The sequence below is a fragment of the Hylaeus anthracinus genome, unplaced genomic scaffold (assembly GCF_026225885.1).
Source record: "Hylaeus anthracinus isolate JK02 unplaced genomic scaffold, UHH_iyHylAnth1.0_haploid 11997, whole genome shotgun sequence".
In the NCBI taxonomy this organism is placed as follows: domain Eukaryota; kingdom Metazoa; phylum Arthropoda; class Insecta; order Hymenoptera; family Colletidae; genus Hylaeus; species Hylaeus anthracinus.
Genome location: NW_026534344.1, coordinates 5,728,092 through 5,751,951, shown reverse-complemented (window position 1 = coordinate 5,751,951; position 23,860 = coordinate 5,728,092). Strand labels below are relative to the sequence as shown.

At 48.9% G+C, this 23,860-nt stretch overlaps 1 protein-coding gene across 1 annotated transcript in view; it reads right to left on the bottom strand.

Annotated features, from left to right (window-relative positions):
* Positions 1-71: 71 nt before the first annotated feature.
* The window catches only part of LOC128889831 (transcriptional activator cubitus interruptus-like), an 87,453-nt gene continuing 63,664 nt past the window's right edge, over positions 72-23,860 (bottom strand). The window contains exons 2-12 of the mRNA XM_054147839.1: positions 16,299-16,540; positions 15,681-15,770; positions 12,287-12,484; positions 7,627-7,895; positions 4,900-5,154; positions 4,660-4,824; positions 4,413-4,577; positions 3,912-4,334; positions 3,251-3,781; positions 2,905-3,162; positions 72-2,818 (exon numbers count right to left, since the gene is read on the bottom strand). Coding sequence (XP_054003814.1) covers positions 1,361-2,818; positions 2,905-3,162; positions 3,251-3,781; positions 3,912-4,334; positions 4,413-4,577; positions 4,660-4,824; positions 4,900-5,154; positions 7,627-7,895; positions 12,287-12,484; positions 15,681-15,770; positions 16,299-16,540 — 4,054 coding nt within the window. The 3' untranslated portion in view covers positions 72-1,360. The remainder of the gene's footprint in view (positions 2,819-2,904; positions 3,163-3,250; positions 3,782-3,911; positions 4,335-4,412; positions 4,578-4,659; positions 4,825-4,899; positions 5,155-7,626; positions 7,896-12,286; positions 12,485-15,680; positions 15,771-16,298; positions 16,541-23,860) is intronic.

Sequence of the window (23,860 nt, the reverse complement as noted above, 5' to 3'; positions counted from 1 at the left end):
CGCCTTCCCGTTCGCACACTCGAACGCGCAACGAGTCGCTATCACTATATGTATATCATAGATATGTATAATATTCACAAGACTCCTCCGACTTCGCTATCGTGAATTAATAAAATCCTACAAAATCGTTTGTGTGACGAAAACAGCTATAGGTGCAGCTAAGTTCTCGACTCCTCTACGCGCTGTTCGTCGTCCGACGACGATCTCGAAAGGCACTCGACGTATATTAAGAAAAAGAGGTTCTCGGATCGCTTCGGTCGGTTGAACCGATCGAATCGGATAACAAGTTTGTGCGACTACCTTACGTCTCTTTACAGTGATTTTTATGAAAGACACTCAATCCTACAAACACACACGCACGCTAAGCACCCGCGCAAGATGATTGTCTAAGTTTACCACGCACGCTGTCCGTAATCTCTAATGATTTATTACATTAAGATTTATCTACAGATCTTACATCCTAGTATTGGCCTTTCCGTTTACGTAATCTTTTGATCGGTTAATCTCATTCGCAGTAGATGATACCATAAAAAGAAAACTAGTGTATAACGTTGTAAACTACTTCGTATCGCAGTACACGTAGTGCACCGTTCGTCGTTACGCTAACAAAATCAGACAAACCTACAATGACACGAGGAGTACTGTGTTGGCACGATTGAAAGAAGGACTGGTTGCACAAAAATACGGTACAAGGGTCTATCTAGAAACACGCGGATTTTTTTAAAAATATTTCGCGATCCCTGATAAAAACATTGTTTTGCGTTCGCCAGCGTTATCACGACAGACGAAACGTTTCGTTCTAATAATACAAAATTATAACCTTGACGCAGCACGGAACACGTGCTTCTCCCGCGCGTAAGCCTGACGGTTTAATACGTTTAGTATATAAATTTAGCATATAAACTTCTATCGTTCCCCCTTAAATACAATTCTCCGAAAATAAATTATTCCGCGCGGTCGCTCCGCGCGATTAGCTCTTCGTTAAGGCACCTCGAACTTTCGTAAATTTCGTATAAAATATTAGACTTTTATAAACAATAATAGCATTAACGTCGATAACACATTCGAACTCTTTCGTACAATAGGTATCACCACGATTACTTAATCACCGAGAATGTCATCCGTGTGAGGTCACAGTCTACAATTCCGCTAAATTAATTTAAGTGTCGGCTACGATGGGCCCTTAAACGGTACGATACAAAATACATCTGTCTCTACAGAAAAAAAAACCTCTCGCTTTATCAAAAATACAAAAGTCTAAATTGGTCTCGATATCTTGCACCGACTACGATTAAACCGCTTTCTTGTGCATGCTCGTAGAAAAATTACGGTAGAAAAATATTTATACATGTGTACCCGTTCACTGGATCATTTGCAAGTATCTGTTCTCCTCTAGCAACGAGCTGAGGGACGACGTCATATCGTTCACCACCATGTTCGCGCTCGAAGGCAGCGGTTGCGGCAGCGACATCGGATGCGTAGAACTAGAAACATTCGTCTCGTGAGTCTGCGCATTCCCTGACCAATTTCGACACTGTTGCACGTATTCCAGCGTTCTTCTGTACGAGTCCTGTCTCATTCCCTGCGGTGGCTTCATGGGAGAACCTTGCTGAGACTGGCTGATGTCTCGACACTGGATCTCAGGCATGGGGGTCCCGTGTTCGTGATAACATTGGTCGCTACCGTAACTCCATTGACAGTTGCAACTGTACTGTTGATGACTCGGAGGATTGTTGCGAGCCTGGCAATTGTGCGTGCAGGTATGTTGTTGGTGTTGCACCCTACAGTTAGTTTGTTGAACGGTGCACAACTGCGGTGATGTTCTTTTAGACAGAGCGTTGTCCACGGCTGGTCGATGGCCACCATTGGAATGAGTGCAGTTCGTCATCTGGAGGCAGGGAGACATCGGCTGTTGAGGGCAACCTTGGCCACCGGACATGTTGGCTATCGGCTTCGTCTGATTGTTCATGGTCAACTGAGAACAGTGAGGCGACAACTGAGGACACTGATTCGTCACCGTGGTCTGTTGCCCAGAATGGAAGTCGGACATCTGACCATTGGGCGTCACCATCGGCCTGGTACATTGGCTGCCTGTTTGACCACACTGCGAGTTAGGATGGCCGATGGTCTGTTGGTTAGGCATAACAGGTGACTGGGTGCAGTGCGGCGACAACTGTGGGCAATTGGTTGCTGCGTGCAGCTGGCCACATTGCTGCTGTCCCATCGCAGTGTGGTTCGCCGGGAGACAGGTGACATTCGTGTGGTGATTCGCGTGACCATTCGGATTTCCGGCGCAGTTTGCGTTCATCTGTCCCTGGCAACTGTAACCTGGATAGTAACCATGATGTATATGAGTCTGGGGACAGTTCCTGGTTAATTGAGCAGAATTCTGGGGAAGATTCTGAGGAGCGTGTTGAGGTGCCAAGGCTCCTGCCGCCGGCGACGTCAACGGTTGATCACTGATGTGGCTGGGGGCGTAATGAGATCCGGGTGACATGACCTGACCCGCTGCTGGACTAAGCACTTGGCCACCATTCGGTTGAGACGGATAGTTCGGAGGAGGACAATATTGCGGATTGGGCTGAGCAGGTCGAGAGCTCGGACACTGGCTGTAAGGGGACGGAGAGGAGTTCTGGTAATTCGTGCAAGATGGTTGGCTCAGCGGTTGCGACGGATAACAATTTTGTTGATGAGACGGACTGTAATTACACGTGGGTTGCATTTGGCGTTGACAGTGCAAAGGATTGCTACATATCGGAGATTGGCAGAGCGGTAAGGGACTGTTGCGATAGCTGATCTGGCTTCCACCTGCCTGAACCTGAAACAAATGCATTTAGATCGTCGTTACAGGCTCGTGATTAAACGAAACAAACTACAGTTTCGATTATACGCGAAGAAACGTACCTGGTTCAAATATTGCATCATCTCGTCCGGAATGACCAGCTTGTTCTCCACCATTTCACCTTCTCCAACTTCGTCCAAGATAACTTCTTGATTGGGATGGTACTCCGGAAGTTGAACCGACCTGGGCCTAGGTGGTACCAGTGGTGAGTTTCTTTGAACCTGCTGACCTCTGGTAGGTTCGGACATACGACGATCACCGGACGGTTGCGTACAATGACCACTCGAACCGTTCCATTCTCCCGGTGTACCCTGAATACCCTGAAGTAAGTAGACGGTGTTACACGTGCATCGAAAGCTTGAACGATTTATAAACGCGCGATATTGTTCTGAAATGCTGCAAACTTACTTGAAGGGACATGTTCTGCGTTTGAACGACAAGGTTGCTCGTTAAGTAGGGGCCTTGGAGATGACTCGGAGGATTCATTCTGCCAGAAGTGGTACTCAACTGACTGCTTCTTCTGGACGTGCCTGGACTGATCGGATCATAAAAGCTTCCGGGGCCGGCGTGACCGATCCTTCCAGCGTTAACGCCGCTAGCCTGGCTGCTCCTTCTGCTGCAGAAGTCCGTCGACTTCATGCTACCATAATACGTGCTCACGGTGCTGTTGCTGTCTCTTCGCGGTTCGTTTAAAGGTTGCAGCCTCAGCTGCAGATCCGCCAGACTTGTTTGGCGAGCGGGACCTCCGCCCTCCATTTTCAGGTCTGTGATCCTTCTGTTCAAATCACCGATGTTACCCTGAGGACCCACGCCACGCGTTCCTCTCATTCCAGGCACGACGGACAGGCCTGACATGCCCTTGGCGTGCAATCTTCCCTTCAGACGGTTCCTGGATGCGGGTGCTGGAGCCTGTTGCTGCTGTGACTCCATTCCACCAACCTGTGGACAGTCGAGTTAAATTGACTTCGGGATTTCAAACGACATCGTTAAGAGGTAAACGTTTAGGATACATCGTTTTTGGACAATCTATGACAATCTATGATAAACTTTTTAACTGTTCTACACTCACCATGGCTCGAAGCGCAACCGGCAGATCAGCGATGTCCAGGTCGTCGGGTTCTTCGTTCCAAGGTTCCTCGGCGAGCGACACGCCCTCGTTCGTCAACGTCCCGACACCCGTTACCTCGTCGTTGCAGCCACCGACCAAAGGACTACCTTGTTGTTGCATCATGCTGGGTGGACTGTTAGCCTCGCTTTCGGACTTGACGCTTGGACTGGACAAACTGGGCGTCTTGGGATGGAGGTCCTCGCTTCTGCTGGGACTGTTGCCTCCTGCACCAGCTTCGTCGCTACCTCCGCCATCTCCGCCACCGCCTTTGTGCTTCTTGTTGGCGTAGAACTCTGCACCATGGACAGTTTTCACGTGTTTCCTCAAGGACGAGGGATCGGTGTACCTCTTGGTGCAGCCTGGCGCTTTGCAAACGTAGGGTTTCTGGAACATTATTACGGTAAAGTGACGTACTTTTTCAACACCACCGTACTATATTTTCTTCGTGGTAAAAACATTCACCTCGTTAGAATGAGTTCTATTTTGATGCTTCGCGCGGTCGCTGGCGTTGCTGAACGCCTTGCTGCACCCCGGGTACTCGCACGTGTACGGTTTCTCGCCGGTATGAGATCTCAGATGCGTCTTCAAGTTTTCCAGTCGCGAGTACGCCTTGAAACAGCCCTCGAACTGCAATCGAAAGGTAGCACGTTAGTCGAAATTGTCACGATACGTTGTTAAAGGATTTTTTATGAAAGGTTGATGCACTTACGGTACACTTATGGGGTTTTTCGCCAGTGTGCCTTCTCATGTGCACGACCAACATGTACTGAGCCTTGAAAGGTTTTTCCTCCCTCGAGCACTCCTCCCAACCGCAAACGAAACTCTTCTTGTTCGCGTGGATATGGTCGTTGTTGATGTGTTTTACAAGATCGTCCTACATTGAAGAAGGTAATTAACGAAAACTGCGGACAGGCCACTCCGAAAAATATGAAAAGCTTCCGATGCTCACCTGGGTTGGAAACTCGAGGCCGCAGTCTCTCCAGTGGCAGTTCGTCTCGATGAAGTCACCAGGTTCGTCTCGAAGGTCCTCGCTAGGACTGAGTCCCTGAGGATGAGTTGGCGGTGCGGTCGTTGTCGTCGTATTCGTGGTAGTGGTTGCTGGTTCCCTTTTCACTTTGGTCGAGGCTCTCCTCGAGGAGGTGTCCGCCTCTGCCGTCACCGACCTGGTCGACGATTCCGACGCTTTTCTGCAAGACTCGGCGCTCTGATCGAGCAGGAACACGATTAAATTTCTCTATATTCATATTTTTATTATTTATCTACATATTACACTCTTCTACTATTACTTTGATTTTCCATAAAAGCAGTTTTTTACAATGCGGATAGGTATCTGCAGTATCCGCATTTCTCTACAAACTTGGGCGTTTTCCCGTAGAGGGCACTGGCTATAGATTTAAGATTGATATTGCATCTTAGAGATAATTGGAATTAATATTTGTACGGATGCGGTAACTTATACTATTCAGTGAAACACGAAGAATAACGGTAAAAGAATTCATCTAGGTTAGTAAAAAATAGTAGGAGTTGTAGAAAAATCACAGACCACGAGTTTCACATATAATAACGTTTTTATACAGTAATCGCAATCGCGATTCGCGTCGAATCCTGATTTCCATGATGGGAATAACACCGTCGCTTCGAACCGGTAGCGACGGAGTTACATGGAACCGATAGCATCCGGTATCGTCGTTCCGCGGTATTAATTTGATCGCTATTCGGAATTCAGACAACAATATCGGCGATCTTCGACACTGGGCTAGCGATTTTCTAAAACAAACACGCCGCTCGTGCGAGAGAGCGAAGCCCGCGTCGTGACACACGATCGGCACGCGATCTTGCAATTATCGCGTACCGTATGGGGTGTACCGATTCGACCGATCGCATCGGGTCGTCGTAAAACGTTCCTTCGGCGGCCTCACGGTCCGTGTGCTGATATAGACATAACTTCGAATATTCCCGTCTACGTTTCGGTCGTGTACGCAGCATTCGCTGAGGGCGAAACAGAGACTGCGGGTGGCGCGGCTTGACAAACGAGGAACACGGAACGAACCGTAACGTTGGGCTTGTTATTCCCAACGTATTCGGTGCGGACTCTTCGACCGCGCACGAGGGAACATCTTCGCGTTGATACTAGAAACGTTGACCCAGAGACACGCATCAACTACCACTTGTTTCGAGAACGTAACTTTGATACTTGAAGATTTAAAGGATGTAATTAATATTACACGGAGAAACACTGAATTGCGAAACACCAAGAAAGCGATCTATATTATCTCTATATAAAGGTTCTAGAAAATGCAATTAACGTAGAGGTCGATTTTCCATCGAACCGAGGCCAGCGTTAATAAATCTTAAGCGACGACCGATCGCAACGATAGGAACGTTATTGGTTCGAGTTCAGGTTCGAAACCCGAGCCGAACCGTGCGTCTAGTCCGCTCTCCAGGGGAACCTCTCGATTACGACGACCCTATAAATCCATCGATCACCGGTGGGAACGAGCGTGCACGGTGCCGCGGCGCACACGGAAACGCGAATCGGCATCGGGGCACGACGACAACCGCGAGAGCGCAACGAGCGAAATGCAAGCCGATGCAATCAGGCTCCGGGAACTTTACAGCGTGCGGACACACGGCGAGTCATGTCGCAGGGAAGAAAATGAAAACGCCGCCGCGGATGCAAATAAATCAGAGCAACCTGGAGAAATGCTGGAGGAGGAGAGAGACGAAGAGAGAGAGAGTTGCGAAGAGGCTAGCAGAGACAGCGGAACGGGGAGAACACGATTAAGAACGACGTCGAAGAGAGAAAAAAAAGGGGCACAGCAGCGCGGAGAAGAAAGAGTGGAAGGAGAAGTGGAAGCAACGGACGAAAAAGATAAAAGACAGTGGTCAGGTGGGCAAGGATGGGGGTGGAATCTGGCGAAATAATGTGCGCGAGATTGCTTGTAACCCGAGGACCATGCGAGGGTAACCCAACCGTTTTTCTTCGTCTTCCTTTTCTCCCACTCTCGCGTCACTTCTGAGCCCGAGTCCTCTTCTCTAGAGAAAAATTACGCACTCTTAACGTTTTTTCCGGAAATCGCGAGAGGGAGTGACGTAAACCAATTATCACTCGAGTCCATCGGTATCCAACGTTACCCACATCAATTTCTCTACAGGAGAACGTATGCTCAAGCTTTGAATGACGCTGCGATGCGAACGAAGTCGAGGGGTCTCGTCGTCGAATGGGAGGAGGGAGAGTCGAGAGGCTGCGATTATTTATTCTCGATGAATCGATGACGAGCTACCGGGCATACATCGCTACCCGAGCTGCCACTAACAATCCGACAGGCACCTGTGTACGCGTCGCATCCTGCGATACGCGCGTATCATGCGAGACGCACGCGAGCTAAGATTCATCGCGCCTTTGCATAATTGACGATGCACCGATTGCGCACCGAAGTGTGGATGGTAATTACGCCGAGTAGTAATTTACGATGCTTTCTGCATTGATCCCATGGTACGTTGATGTGTCGAAGAAAATAGTCACGTTTCGTTAATTCCAATTATCCCGGCTGCTATTTTATGGCGCATACCTTCGACGTTCGTTACTGGAATGTATTCGTCCTGATTTTTGATAGGGTAATATGTACCTTCGCGGGTTTATCTCGTCGAAAAATAATTGAATCCCTTTACCCACCTCGGATTTCGGTGGCAACCCTCCGCCGTGGGGGCCCAGAGCCGTCGACGCCGTGGAATGAGGTGGCACGCCAGGGTACAATTGCGTATGGGGCGATAATCCGTGAGCATGGTGGTGCGGATGAGGCGGTGGGGGAGGGGGTGCATGGGGCTGCAAGGGATGCGTATGGGGTAAAAGCGCCGCTGCAGCTGCGCTCCTCAAAAGATGGGCCTGTAGCTGCTGCAAGTGCGGTGCCATACCTGGGTGCATTCCCAGAGTTGGACTCATCGCTGAAACAAAATAAAATGTATAGTTAAAACGAAATTACGATTACCGTAGAAAGATCTCTTTGGATATTCAGCCACGACCGAAACGTATCTACGCCTGTAGATCGAAAGCCGACACCGTGTAAGGTGTACGGGATAAAAAAATTCCTCGAGCGGCAAATTATTCGCTCGATCGCGAGAGATTGGGTCCAACTACACGGTTGTCGAACGCAACGTAAGCGACGAGCATCGCATAGCGTTTAATAGTTAACACGAACGGGGACGGGGGTGGCGATACGCGCGGATAATCGATAGAGATCGGAATCGGACCGCGTCCATTCTCTTGATAGTCGGAGCACGGCACGCCGGACTTCCGGCACGTAGGCTAAGCTTGCATTTCAATAGCGAAGTCCCCCTGGTCCCTCTTACGAAACCATAAAGCTATAGTGATCGTGTAGGCCGCGACTGTGTCGTGTTCCCTCCGGCGAGTATCCGACACGATAAGCGACTCGATGAACGCTCGTACTTAAGAAAGACATTTATAAACACAGGGGTGAACGTCGCGTGCAAGTTTAGCGAACGTATCGGCTTTTCAACTGTCGATGCAATTATTCGGATTATAATATAAAATATCATACAAAGACCATACGAAACATCAGATACGAATTTACTATAAATCGAGGGGAATCGTCGGGTACAATGAGAGGCGCGTTGAGCGTTACTTGCATTTTCCACGCGAGCGTGCCTCGTTGCTCTTTTCTTCTCGTGCGTTGAACTCCCTCGGTTCGACGCGTGATTTCGATACTATAAGTCGTTGGTACTTGGATGCAATCGGGTCGAGTTAAGTTGTAGTTTAACAACAGTGGCTTGTTACGCGATAAAATATCGATACTCACTGTAGGCAACGCGGCGAGTTTGTTCGATAAATTACCGTGGCTAAATTAATCACGGGTTCAATATGGTCTTGTCGGTGCGATACGTGACGGGCTTTCGAATCACGCTTCCTTCTAATTGAAGCCTCCACCGCCACTGCCCCTATCGACGGTCTATAAATTAGCTTCGATAATATTTCTGCTCCATTGACGCGCGCCTTCTTGTACGCTAAATAGGCAGCTGTACCGCTCCTTCCTGTTTCTATTTACTTCACACATCCGTGCATTATTGCGAGTACACGATGTAAGCGGCGAGCCGCACCATTGCTACGAACCTTAACGATCGTTCCGCGCGGAGCCTAGCTTGCATCTCCCGCACAGAATTTCCCCTTTGTCTCGATTTGTCTTAAGGCATCTCGTTCCATTAGACGTTATTGTTACTTTCACGTATAAAATTTTTAACATTTTCTCGAGCAAATAGACTCTTCACAGTTTAGCTACGCGTTCGCCAAGTTGTTCCCGTTATCGAGCACAATACTTTATTGGAAATTTACTTCCATGCTTTTTAAAATAATTGTACAAACTATTACGTCATTCACAAGAAAAGTAATGGCCGTGACGAAGACAGCGATACGAATCACTTATTTTAACGTAGAATTCAAAATCTGACAGTTTGTCGCCGACGTTAACGGAATTCCTTAGCAGAGGATTTTCACAGCTACCGACCCGAACTATCCCAAGCCGAAGTGTTTCCCATTCGGAATCACGACAACGTTTAGTAGTCTATGAAGGTTCTATGAGCGATGCAATCAAGCCCCATTCAGGGTGCCATCACGTACGTGCGCCAAAGTACTTACTTAGGCGACCGGTCACGCCCATGCGAGTCCACGTTCTATAGGCGGTGGTTCATAAAAGCGAGCACGTTGCGTGCCCACGGATGCTTAGCGATTAGCAGCGCAGCGTGTCTCGTTTCAAAACCATCTATTAACGTCGAAGATGGGCAACATTCTTACCTAGATAATATTCTCGAATAACTTGTTAACATCCTCGCGTCTGTTGTACGCTGAAACGTACGTTGGCTTCGAGACTACGTTTTAATACGACATTTCTATTATAGAGAAGAGGTTAGCTCGATGAAATCGTTAACAGATTTTACAGATTCGTGAAACTCCGGGAAGCTATCGGTTTTCGGGATTCAAAGAGGATTCCTGCTGCCATCGCCAAGTTTATCGCGTTGTTTACGTTCCATTCTTTGCTCGAGGCGCGTTGGAAATGATAGAAAAATCGCATTTTACGCGCGCGACTGTAAAACGCGCGTCAAGCAGTATTTCTCACGGCGCATTGATCGCTCATAGCAATTCGAATGAACATAAACCGAGGAATGCTCGATGGAAACGCCTACGTTCCATTATTTAGGAAGACTATTATTTTGCGGAATCGATAGTCTACCGGGGAGAAAACCGGCTACCTTCTCGTAAGCGGAACGATAATCGCTTAATCACCGACCTGACATTCTCCGTGCATCACCGTCAATGACGTATGCAAAATTTAATAAACCGCGAGAACGCTGTCGGTTTTATATGCAGCGTGGGAAGTCTGCTTTACAGGCTTTAAATCTCGGGATCGGATTATCAGAATATCGTGTAATTTCGCATTAGAGAAATCGAAGAAAGAAAATCAAGGAGCCAGAAACTTTGACACGTTTTTAATTAGCATCAATTTTTTCCCAATTCGACGAGAACCCGCCTAATTAGAAGCGGCGATTCTATAAAACACGAGAGAAGGAAAGGGAGCAACCGGTGGTACTTACCTTACTACACATTTGAAACTTTGCCACCGAACGGATTATACAATGAACACTTTTCGATTAATCCGGTATCGCGGTGTGGGAAGAAAGAGGACTGTGGCGACGACGTCGTACTCGCGCGGCAAGCAAATAACGAGCGGGAACGTTCTGCGAGGTATCGTGCGACGCCGAGCCGACAAACGACCGGCGATCGCGGCGCGTCGCGTCGCTTGAATTTTAATCCGTTAATTACTTCATTTAATCGCAAATTACCGGCTGCTCTTAACTCGCGAGCAAGGAGGTCTGGCCGATTTGTGGGACGCACCGCGATTCGTGCTGCAGCCGGATCTTATAATGGCTTCATGTGCACCGGCACCTTAATTCGACGGCCCCCTCTGCCCCCCCCTCCCCGCTGACCATCCACCGCCTCTCTCGGGCCCATTCTACACGCCCTTAAACGTCAGGACCTGATCCTTACGAGGACGAGAGGCCCCCGCGTTAACGCTCACCGACAATGACTTTATCCGTTTCGTATAGGTCCGTGTAATTATGGTAATATGGCCCCTGGAAACCCGGTTTTCCTGAGAAACAACGCCTCCGATACCGCGGTCATTTTACGATCGATGTTAGAGATGTTGCATGGACGGGGAAATGATATACGACCTGGGGCCGCCTGTGTTAATAATATTAAAGGGAATTATGCAAAATCGTTGGGAACGGTACCCAGCGATCGGGGACGAGACTCGATGGATATTGAACGTGGTTCGTTACATCGATGACCAAGAAGCTGTAAAACGGGTGAAACTGTACAATCTTAAGCGATCGTATTTTTGAATATGAAACTAATTAAAGCGAAAGACGAATCGAGGAGATATATGTCGCTCGTTTTCTGAGGATTACATCGAGTCACTCCTGTCACCGAGATCACGCGAAACTTGTATTTGTTTTAAACGTGCGATTCTTGCAAATTCTCTTCTATCCAGCGAGAGAGGATACTTTATTTCCTCCGCGAGGGAACCTGTGCGTGTGAGCGCACGCGCTGTTTACGAGCTTCGTTTATTCGTCGCTGCAGTAACCGCAATAACTCGGGAAATATCGGTGTTACGCGGTGGTGGCATTAACAACCTCTGGCCGGGTACACGTGTAATTACACGCGTATAATTCACGTATCGCGTATCTCGCGCGAAACGTTTATAGCTGCGTCGAGGTCCGATTCCCGCCACCATCGCCGCCGACGACGACGAGCTTACAGGACGGCGTCGGTAATTACGAGCAATCAATCATTGCGCAGGGCACGGTGAAAATGCGCCTGCGCCCAGGTAAACACCGGTGACTTACGTTTTCGGTGGGTATCATGCGCGGGTGATCTCTTAATTGCACGTTCTCCCGCCCCTCGCGATTTACCAGGATATTTATTCTCAGTGTAAATCGTTCGTAACGTCTCTCTCGCGACTTCCATGGAAGGAGAACGAATAATTACGCGGCACAGGTGTTCCACGTGGACTCGACGCGGTTAAATTTACAGCCGAGAAATGAGTAATCGGGGCCCAAACGATCTGCTCGGGCAATTATTAAAATTGCACCGGGATTCGATTCGACGACACGCCCAAAGACCGTTCGAGTTTGACTTCCTTTCACGCCGCTCTTTCCTCGGTGAGCGTTTAATTAATTAGACGGTAAATCTCGACCGGGAAATATTTCAATGAGTTTGACAGGAGAACTGGCGCGGCAATAATAATACCTAAACGATTGCTTACCGGCAGAAAGATGACCGTAACTGCCACTCGCGCTGCTGCTGCGGGATCCATTCACGATGGAGGCCAGACTGTTCGGGCTGAATCTGATCATGCTGTCGATGTCGAAGCGATCGGAGTACGGCGAACTGCTCAGCGCCCGTTTTCGGCTCGCTCTGATCGTCGAGGCTCTTGGACTTCCTAGCCTCGATGACGCTGACACTGAAAACAAACATCCCATTCTTTATGATGGCGATATTCCAAAAAAAAAATAAAGAAGTTATATATCTATTAACAACCCACGAGAAACGAAACGTCGGTGTTCCATTTACGAGCGAACAATTCGGGAAGTAGTTTCATGTCCGTGCAAGTCTCGAAGATTCGAGGTACAAACCACGCGATTCACTTCTCGATAATAACATTTCACGTGCGTGGAATTCCGCCAAAAAGACGCACGAAGGTTAGCATCGAAACATCGATTCTCGACGCATATTTAGCGAGCGGCTACGCAAATGTCCACTCGAACCGACGACGAGGTCGTTGTACCAGTTCAATTAAGCGCTACGAATTCTTGTAGCTCGTAGTACCAGGGAATATTCCAGCGAGCGGACGGGAATTTAAAAATTTCACCTTTCGGAGCGTGCTCGTAACCAGGTAGATATCCAGAACTGACCAGGGAAGGCGAAGGAGACGCGGGAAGAGCAAAAAAGACGAGAGAGGAGCGAGAGAGAAGGACGATTCTGCGGCCAGAGCGTTTTAGCGGCGATTTGCCTGCGACCGCAGGCCAACGACGTAATATACAAACCACTTTCTTAAGCTCGTGGTGGCGGCTCGCTTGTACAGACCATCGTTGGTTATATGGTGGCGGTTCTCCGCTTCTCTGCCTCGCTTCGCTTCGCTCCCTCGTCGACGCGCCAGCTTCCTCGGTTCTTCTCTTCCTTAACGAAAATTTTCAATCTTTCGCCGTATTTTTTCGTTACAGTACAGCGTTGACTGAATCTCATTATTTATCTCCCATGGAATTTGTTAAAGAATAGTTTGTTTCAATCCCGACATTTTCTGTTAAAACTCGCGACTGTTCAGGTCATGATAATCCGACACGTTCGAAACTAGGGTAAATTCTGCAACAGCGTTACCAGTTTTTTTTCTCACACGATCCTCCTCCACTCTTGATATTTGGCTGTAGGGTCCCTCGACTGTCTCGCTTCTCGTCGTTCAGCCTCCTTCTCTGTTTCGACTCCCTCGCTATTTCTCGGGCTCCTCTATCTCCTCGTGTCGTCTCACACGAGCAACGCGATACAGAGCCACGAGGAGGCTCGAACCAGCTCTTTCTCCTCGGTTTCCACTCGGTTGATCGCTCGTTCGCGCACAACGGGTATAGAATTACTCGCGGTCGGGGCCCCGCTTCTTTCTCGTCTCCCTCTCGCCTCTCGCGAACGCGCTCCTTTATCCCCTCGCTGGTTATTAATTCGAGCACTGATCAAATTTACGGTGGTCAACGAGCGAACAGACGCGCGAGAGAGACGGAAAACGGCTGCCATGCGGTTTTTCCGCATGAGCTGGATCGTTTAAGGTTCCTCGGCGGGTCTCGTGGCAGGATCGAGGTCGTTTCGATCGTCTCGGCTCTTCCTCGTGCATCACTTTCGGGGTTCTTATTCTTGTAACGCTACGACATTCTTACGTACACCGCTCGTTTGCGGTTCCCGTAAACTTTGTATCTTTTCTGTCCACTCGACCGAGACTTTCACGCAGAGTTGGGCAAAATTCTTGTACAGATATTCTTGGTTTGCTCCTATATTATTCCTTGCATCGCGATACTTTCAATTGTACTAATGATTGGTAGCCCTCAGGGGCTGTAGCTATGTTTGATTTGTAAGACGTGTTTTTGGGAATGAACTTTATTACGATCGACGCTTGCTCAAAATCGGTCGTGCGACTGACTGTACGTCGTCGGCTGTCGACGACGCGAAACTCTCTTACAATGCTTTTAGATAAAAGAGCGAGAATGTTCGCGCGTGTCCACGAATGCCGACCAGCTATTTCTTACAGATTGTAGCTACAGTACGGGCTTAGCGATCCCGAGGTACCCGAGCTTATAGGGGCGCCATAAAATGAATAAAACTAAACCAGAATCAAAAGTGTTATGTACATTCGTTGTACTTGACGATTAATGCTGGCGTTAAGGCTCGCTCTTGCACCAGCAGCTCACGCAACTGGCTATCTGGCTCGGCGTGATTTCTCGATGCACTTTTTCCTCGAGGTAGAGAGGATAGATCCCCTTATCTGCTGAATGCAGGGGGTTGGTCTGTTCGTCGAAGGTACCTCGGAGTCTTTAATGAATATGCGAACGATTCTCAGGGACCCCTCTCCCCTCATCCCGAGCGTCCTCGTGACCCACGACCCTCTGGACTCTACACGCTCCGTACGTTCCAATCCCCCGGTCCCCGTGCCCCTCGCGGGGCTAACATGGGATTGAGACATGTAAATTGGTGCAATCGGCCACTCCGATCGGCGCGGCTCATTCGACGCTACTCGGCGCATGCTACCGCGCTACAGGCTGCTTCAAACGACCAATCCGCGATGATTCCGAATGGCTCGTCGCAGATTTATCGTGGTCCGATAAAAATCGATGTCCTTTAATTATACAATTTCGTAGCTTTCTCAGAACCGATCTTCGATGTTAGTTAAACGACTCGACGGGGAGGAACAGATCATACGTCACGAATTCTTTGATAAGAAGTTCTAATCGAACTCTTTCATCGACTCCGATGATTTTTATAAGGGTGCGTGATCAAATATCTAGGAATCAAACGATAGGAAAATCATATGGATCACGATCCCAGGAGTTTCTTCGTAGATCCCAACTGTTCTCCGCGCGAAAATGCTTTCGAGATCGGATCTTCCAACAGACTCTGATTCAACGAGCACCGTGGCAGTTCGATTAACTTCGATGGAGAGTTTTATCGACGCGTAATTCGATCAAATGACTAGTACATAGAAGAAAAACAGGAACCGAAGACCGAGATGAAGAAGCAGAGCAATAGAAGGAGGAGAAGTAAGAAGAAGAAGAAGAAGAAGAAGAAACGTGAGACAACCTGTAGAGTAGGCGCTAAGGTGTTAATGAGGTCGTGTCGCTCCGAGTCGATTCAATTATGCGGTGGTGGCGACTAACGAGGCCCCGTTTACCCTTTCAGTCGTCTTTTAGCCTCTCGGCCTCTTAACCGGTCGATCTCCTACCTGCTGCTAGTGCTACTACACCTACGGCTAGCCGCGCGTAACGTGCATCAGGATCTTTCATTAAATTCACTTGTCGTCCTCGATCGAACCACCGAAAGAATTATCAATTTTCTTCGTCGAAATCTGGGGACACGGTGTCTCCAACTAGATTTTTAAAAATCTTTCGTGCGAAAGAACTTACCGTCAATGGAGAAGGGGAATTCAGTGGAAGCAAGAGTGCTTGCTGGTCCCGCGGCGTGGAGAAGGTACTCGGGCCCCAAACCACCCAGTCCTGAAAGTACCAAAAAGAAAGGAACAATTATTAAAATCAACGATAGCGAATAGGTTCCGCCTAACGATAACTACAACTCTGTTCTCGAGTAGGAAGCGTTATATCGTACACCGGGTCCAATTCAAAGAGCTCGATTTCCAAAGAGATTCATCCGGCGGAAATGCGGGCCCTTTTCACGGAGCTCGATATCCAAGTGGAACGATATACAGGCTGCTCTCGATGCTTCCTTTATTGCATTTATCAGAGGAAAGACAACGACGATACGAGGAAATCGATCGCTCGAAGAGGCACTCGTTGCGGTATTTAAAAAATATGGTCGGAAGAAGAATCGTTTGTGCAGGATCCGTGATATTGTTAAACTAAGCAAAAGAAGTGATATTTTTAGTTGAAAAGGTTCTCGAGATCTATCCAGCTCCTCGATACGCGAATAAACCTCGAGCTGTTCGGGCGACGTTGTCGAAATTAGGCGACGTCCCAGGCCGCTATCGTTCTAATTATCTCGGGACAGGTACAAGCCAAGGTAATTACCGTGTAACGAGGCGTTGGGACTGTGCGTGGAGGCCTGAAGCTGGTGGTAAAGGTGGTCCATGTAGTTGAGCCGGTAGGTGGGACGCAGGGCCGTATGTTCCGAGAGGGGGTGACTTCTGCGGAGAAAATCACCGCCGGAAGTCCCGTTCCCAGCAGCCCCACCGCCTCCGCCACCGCCGCCGCTCCCTCCGCCACCGCCGCCGGTGGCTGCACTGCCAATCGCCGTCGTGCTGCTGGGCAATCTGGAAAATTACAACATCTTTCAACCGAATATCGAAGAATCGGCAGCCTACGCGTAATAACATAGGAGGAAGAAATCGCGAAGGAACGGAGGCCACAGAAATACCACTGCAATCGGACAACGCGTGTATTTTTTCTACTGGGAAACCGTTTAAAGAAGCATAGAACGTTTCGCGGAAGAGAGACATAATTCGGATAACAGATTAATCATCTCGAAAGGACGATACAAAAAGACGAACGCCCGTTTGACGAATGAAACTGCGACACGCTCAAAGCCGCGACAAATGGCGCGCGTCTCTTCGTCAAAGACTCTATTTTTGCGCGGTTGAGGATGGAACAGGTGTCTCCTACCAATGGCGGGCTTGTTTCCCAGACAGTTTCTCTTTTTACGAGACTTTCGAATAAAAGTGAACCACAGAAACCGTCGATGAGAGTCTCTCGACGAATCGAAGAGTATGTGTAGGGTTTACCGTGGTAGGTTTATTCGTGTTTCTTATTCTTATTAGATCGAAAATATTAATAGCAATATTTCTTCGCACGTCCATCTACAGAACGAGTAGCTCGTCTCGCAGAAATAAACTAAGGAGATTTCCATGCGTGCTTACGCGCCAAACAGGTCAAAGAAGAGCAGAGGGTAGACTCGTTTTACGACGCAGGGTTCCAGGATCGAGCCCATAGAAAATCGCTTCGTAAGGCCGATGTCTGGGAAGATAGTCGCGTTTTGCTCCGGTTGTCCAAAAGACAGAGCAGCACAGAGGAAGAGACGGGGCCACGAAGTGCTCGCGGCTCGCGTTTTGACTGACGGCCATTCGCCACGCTCGAATCATCGGGAAATGGCGCGTGTCTCGTACCTTCAAAGATATTCTCTTCGCCCGGTGCATCGTTAGTGCCTCTTTACGACGATCTCTTCGCGCGTGCGCGTCCCCAGGATTCTTCGAGGAATCGTGGAGAACGTCAGGTGGCTTGAGATCTTTATTCGAAACTCGCCGAGCCGCCTCTCTACAGCTGCGAGAGCCTCCGAGAAGCTGGAGGAACTCTCTGCCAAGGTCAAGCGCTTGGAGACTTTCTCCGAGGCCGTGGAAAACTCGTGGAAATCAAGGAATTTTGAAGATCTCGATATTTCGTCGACATTTGGGGTAACAGGGGTAAAAATTATTTTCTTGATTTTTATTCGAGGCTTCAGCAAATGTGACGCCTTTTTTGAAAGATCGGACTTGGAGTGCCGAAGGTATCCGATATCACCCGAATTTCACGAAATCGTTCGACAAATTTTGCTCCCGTTCTTCTTCGAAGAAGACGTCTCTCTTATATTAAGGTGAATCTATCTCGTCTTGACAGTAATAGCATCGTTCGTCGGAAAGCAAGAGAGCCAGGTGGGCAAACGCCGGCCACGGGAAATAGAGACAGCAATTGGCGCGTGTCATAACGTTTTAACGCGTATTACGGTGTTTGAGCCGGTCGCTGTCTAAATATTGGCTCCGCACCGCCGCGAGTTTGCTGAGCAAAGACAACCGGGTCGACTGTTTGACTTTACTTAGAGTCCACGGATCCCGATTACTGGCTGCTCGTTACCTGCTTTACGCTGCCCGCTCGTGTTAACAGATCTGTCGTGTAATCCGCGACGAGTCGCCTCTGAAACGATGAGAGTCTCTTAGACCCTCTCGTTTTTTCGTTAAGACGATACCCAGATGAAATTAGCGGTTTCGGGCGTCCCCTACTCTCCCGCGAAATTTGCCGTTGCTCGAGTCGATGGAGAATGCGCGCGTGGGCCTTGAGCTTGGTATCGCGGGTTTTTATATGTTTGCGTATGTTACAAAAGCTCGGTAGATTATTGGGGGGGGTTGTTTTAATTGATAGTTCAAGGTTCTGGCAAAGAAGTGGGTCGAGAGATTAACGGAGGTGGGAAATATACCGAGAGCAACGCGACGAGAAATTAGCGAGTCGGTGGAAAAACCGCAGCGACGCATCCGGGATAAAAATTGGGACGCTTTGACAGGCTGCTTAGTAGCAGGCCTGTAAAAAGCTCGGCCAGGCGAAGCCAGAGGGTCAGGGGACGTAATTACAATGAAAACATCGTCGGCTCCGTCGGCTCGACGTCTTTTTGCCCGTCGTTTTGTTTTCACTCTCCGGGAGAGAAACGGCTGACAGAGAGGAAAAATAACAGGCGAGGGAGGAGGGAACGAGACCGATTCTATTTCGAATCCTGCTGAGTGCCAGATGACTCGAGGTATGGTAGTATGGTTCTGCCGTCCGACTTCTCTTCCTTCCTCCCTTGACGTCTTCGCGCTCTTTCTTTCCCTCCTATCGCCTCCACATCCCTTTTTATTCTCTTCGTCACTCCACGCGTCTTTCTTTCCGTCAACCCCTTTTGCTCGCTCTTTACGATTCCTTTCTTCCGACCAGGTTCCTCGTCGTTTTGTTCACTGTTGATCTTTTACGGAGTTCCTCGCGGATGTTTCCTCTGTCACGCTGACAGTGAGTGGCGGATCCTTCGGCGAAAAGCACGGCAATTTTTCTATATCAAATATTTATCAATTTTCCAAGGGAATCCTCGACGGCCAGCGGTCATTTACATCGCGACACTTTCTCTCGATTTCGATATCGACTACGAAGTATTATATCTATATGTATATCGAGATTGCATAAACTCTCGCGTAGATTTTTATGCGAATATTCAACCCAACAGAGTGGGACGCTTCGTCGTCGTCTTCGTTGTTTATCCGCTCCATTTTCTTTTTCTCTTCCGCCCATATTTTTCTCCGTGCCTCTCTTCTCCAATTAAGCTATTATTAATTTCTCTTTCGAGAGTTGTTTTCCCCTTCTTCGTTCGTTCCTCTTTCCAAGTCTGACGGTCGACGAGAAACAAGGGATACGGAGGGAGGACCGACAGATAAAACTCGAGTCGTTAACTCGACACGCCGGAAACCGACGCATCTATCTTTATCTACGGCCTGTCTGCGAGCAGCCAGGGGTCTTCTTGAAATTCCGACGACTCTTGGCTCCTCCTTGCCCGTTCTTTTCTGTTCCTCGCGAACGAGGGAAGGAAACCCGTGCGACTTTCGTACCGGTTGGCTCAAAATGCTACGTGTAACCTGCGCGAAGGTGTTTCCGCACCCTTAAGTACCTCGAAACTTCTTATCGAAGCTGTACCAGAATAGTTGGTTCGAGAAATATTTAGAAGGAACGGACCGCTTCCGAGTTCAACGCACCGGTCGATGCTCCGTTTCGTCCGATTTTCGTGGATTATCTCGAACGTATCGCGACTTTCGTTACGTCTTAAGTTGGTTTATATTCGAACGGTAGGAAAGGAAGGGGCGGGTAGAAGCCCAGTGAAGTATTAAGGGTCGCAAGCTCATTAACGCGACTCGTGGTAATGAGGCGAGTTAAGCGCAGCTCGGAAACATCTGCCAGGTTTCCTTAGTGTTCCGAGGCAAGGCAAAAAGAATGCGGCGATCAGGAGTATTCCGCATAAAGAAGAACCATAAAGCTTCAAAAGGAAGTTGTCTTTTTTAACGTTTACCTCTATATTCAGAGGCCCATAACAAAAACATTTATGGCAAGAAATTGATGCGTTTTAGTCTTCGGACATAATAAAAGTGGGAAACGATAGAGTAATCAACGTAATCTCTGGGAATAAATTAATAATATTGGCCTATTTGGTAGCTAGTTTACCGTAGACTATTCGTACGGTGCGACGCACGTATCGTAAACAGCTGACATCTCAGCATATAGTTTTTAGTATCGTACCTTTGGTCTAAAAATAAAAGGATCGTGCTCGTAAAAAAAGGATAGCGAGCAACCCTAGTTCAGAACAGAACTTTAACCCCTGCGACGAACGATGGTGCGATCGAGGAATGTTTCGTCAACGACAGGTTCATCGTCGACGAGAACGCGGTGACAAAATATTCCACGAATATTTCAGGGACCAGTAATCCCGGAGACGAGTCGAAATCCCAGGCTGACAAAGTATTAGGCTTCGGAGCGACAAAGCGACTCCGACGACGCGATCACGAAGGACCGAAGGAGAGAAACGCACGGTCCCCGGGACGAGTTTCGCGGCTTTGGCTCGGATTAAGTCGGGAGCCTAACACTTCCACGGGGTTTCAGGTTATGATATTTATTGCCCCGGCTTGGTAAACCCTGCTACGGGGCGATAAAGAGGGGAAGGAAACCATATGGCTGACGCCGGCAGCGGCACGCGCTTCAAACGCGGACACGAAACTGCCAAAGGGAAAGAAAAGGAGCGGACCGCGGAGGGAGAAACGACGGTGGAAAATGGCGAAGAATTCTTTTCGCCGCGCCCCTGGGAGCGCGCCTTCTATTTCCATCTAAACCTCGACGGAAAAAACGCGGGAATTCGCGTAACGGATAGGCGAGCGCTGGGAATAATTAGAAGAGAAGGGGGTCGCGAAGAACAATCGAGAAGTCGATGAACTCGAAAAAATGAGCAAACACAAACGAAACCCTCCGACAGTGATTGTTTTAGATTATCCAATCGGCTGTTTAAACGCTCTGAAATTTATTTTCTCATCGACGCTTCTTCAATTTGTCGACGATACAATAAATGTTATCAAGTTCCACGAATAACGAGGGTGGATACTCGAGATTTCTGATCATTCGGTAAATCCTGTCCGCGATTCATCTCTCCAACGCTGGCACGTTGCCACGCGCGTTTCGCCGCCGAAACGAGCGAGTAGGAAAGCGCCGGGAGAATTTCCTACCGCGAAAAGTCGTGAAACCCCACGGAACGAGGCTGTTCTCCGCGTACGTACGGATATAGTCTTTTAACCAGCGTTTTCACGAGGTCGTAGTTCAGTCATGTTGCTTTATATTTAGCGTTCGTCGTCGCTGTTTCGCATTGAAAAGCATAAAACCATCCGCGATCATCGAGACGCGGTGCAATTTCATGGGACTTCCCGATGTTGCTCGGTCTTCGTTAAATCGGAGTTGGTTACGCGTGTCGGAGTTGACCAAAAATTGTTTCGAATAATACATTAATAATATCGCAGGAATTTAGCCGAAGAAGCGTCCTCGTTCCCAAGTTTCAATTGAAACAAATTATACAGACGTTTTACTCGAATCCGATCAATCAGGATCCGTATCTTCTTGGAAGTAAGAAAGACTTGAAACGGTATTACATTTGGAAGGTTGGCGATCGGCCGTGTGATTAACTCACCGACAAGGTGTCCCTCGTCGCGACGGCGAGCCGTAAAAACGGCTTTTCAAGCGACAGGTCGAGCCGTAAGTATTCTCTTAATCGACGAGTCGCCGCATGAGAACTGGCCACGGTGTTTTCGTGACCGGCGAAAGAAGGCCTCTCGGGGGTAAATGAGGGCCTCGTTAATCAAGATATTTACACGCGAGCTCGGTCGCGGAGGCATCGATATGCGAGCCGCGGCCGCGGATCGATCGAGGCCGCTCCTTGGTTGAAAATCCGGCCTAACGCCCGCTATACGCTACGCCCTGGCCGTTATTTATAGGCCATTCGAACGCTCCGTAGCGCCTCGTTGTACGTGAGTCTAATTCATTTCATCCGGACACACGCTCTCGTCCTCGGAGAATTCGCCGGGGACAACGGAAGACACGCCAGCGAGTCCAACACTCGTTACGCTGGAATGCTATTTCAATTAGCATAGCGAATTAACAGAGTATGTAACCGATAGACTTTGGTGGGAAGAATACACGCAAGAAATGACATAGTTTCGTGTTCGGTATGAACCGATTGACGAACGTTCGCTCTTTCTGCAGCCGTTTCTCTACGAATCACGCTGCTTACCTGTATTGTCGCAGGGATGCACGGTCGAGCGACGTTAATGCGCTTTTTGTGTTTCCGCGAAAGAAATTTATCGCGCCACTCGTTGGATTTATCGCTCCGCAACCCACCGTCGTACCTTCTAACCCTTACGGTTGCAACAGCGACACGAAATAATTCCTCGAACGAGTCTCGTCGACGACTCTATTTTTTCTTTATTTCTTCGATGGAAAAATCAGCGTCGATTTCTTAAGGATCTCTTCCAATGGAGCGACGCATTCAACCTCCGTTATTTCCAGTAATCAGGTACCCCCGTAATCAGACGGTGTCCCGATTGTATATACGTGTCGGTCAACCATGATGGTACCCCGCAGCGTTTACTAATTCCTCCTCGTAAGTTCGACGTCCATCTATTTATGGAGCAGAATCGGCGATTACGCGTTGGGAATTAAATGGAAGAGTACGTTCGAGGCGAGGAAAACTCGGAAAAGGTTGAATTACCATTCGAAACGACCGGGAACGTCGTCGTCCACCATGCTATTCCTACTACGTCCGACACCTAGACTTTCCTTTCGCGTGGCGGCGCCATTAAATCAAAGCGCGCACGGTTTTCCCCTAATTAACGATGTCCTCCTCGTCACCTGGGTGCGTCGCGACCAGAAAGAGGAGGGACGGACTCCTCCTTCTGTCCCGTGACGATTTACACGCGAGATTCGACTACCGTTCGGAGCTTTTTCAGGAGTATATCCCAGCCGGTTACGTGACGGGTGTACGGGATTCACCCCCGTCGGTGTCGCGGCATAGAAACTCACCGACACTTTGTCGCCTCTTCCTTTTCAGGTTTCGGTAAAATCGACATGCAAGGCAGGCAGCCAGCTCCGTCGCCGCGACAGGATGCGACTGGCCGCCGCTAATGAAGTAATTCGTGCGCAAAAACGTTGCGCCGTTCATCGTGAATTATTCATCGACCGCGATCGCGCTGGAAAACGTTCTGCCCCCGACTGGCTGGAATCCTCGCGGACATTTTCCTCGCAGAACCTGGCGACCCCCGGGAGAGAAAGAATTCTTGGGTATTTGGGAATTTTTCGGACGATTCCGATGCGAACGTTTGATCGAGAAACGGAAAAAATCCCATTGGCACCCGATGAAACCACCCCGAGGGATATTCGCGCTCCATTCAATGTCGAGGAGTCAACATCCCCCAATGTTTGCGCGTCGCGTTAAGATGTCTTCGCCGAATGCCAGGCGCATCGTCCAAGACATTCCGCGCCGTGTGGGAAGTAACGATCTGTGGAGATGAAAAAGGGACAAGGCGGCGCAGGGGCGAGGAGGAAGAGACCCGGGGCAAGAGGAGACCGAGGAGGCGGCGGGTTAGGGCTCCAGGTAGAGGAGGAACGAATATCGTGGGTACACCGAGGGGCCGTGACTAATGACTCTATTGACGCTCGGAGAGAGAAGTTGGAACCAGAGGAGAACCGAAGGTCGTTTACCGGCACAGAGGAACCGACTTGACCGCTCTCTCGCTCTCTCTCTCTCTCTCTCTCTCTCTCTCTCTCTCTCTCTCTCTCTC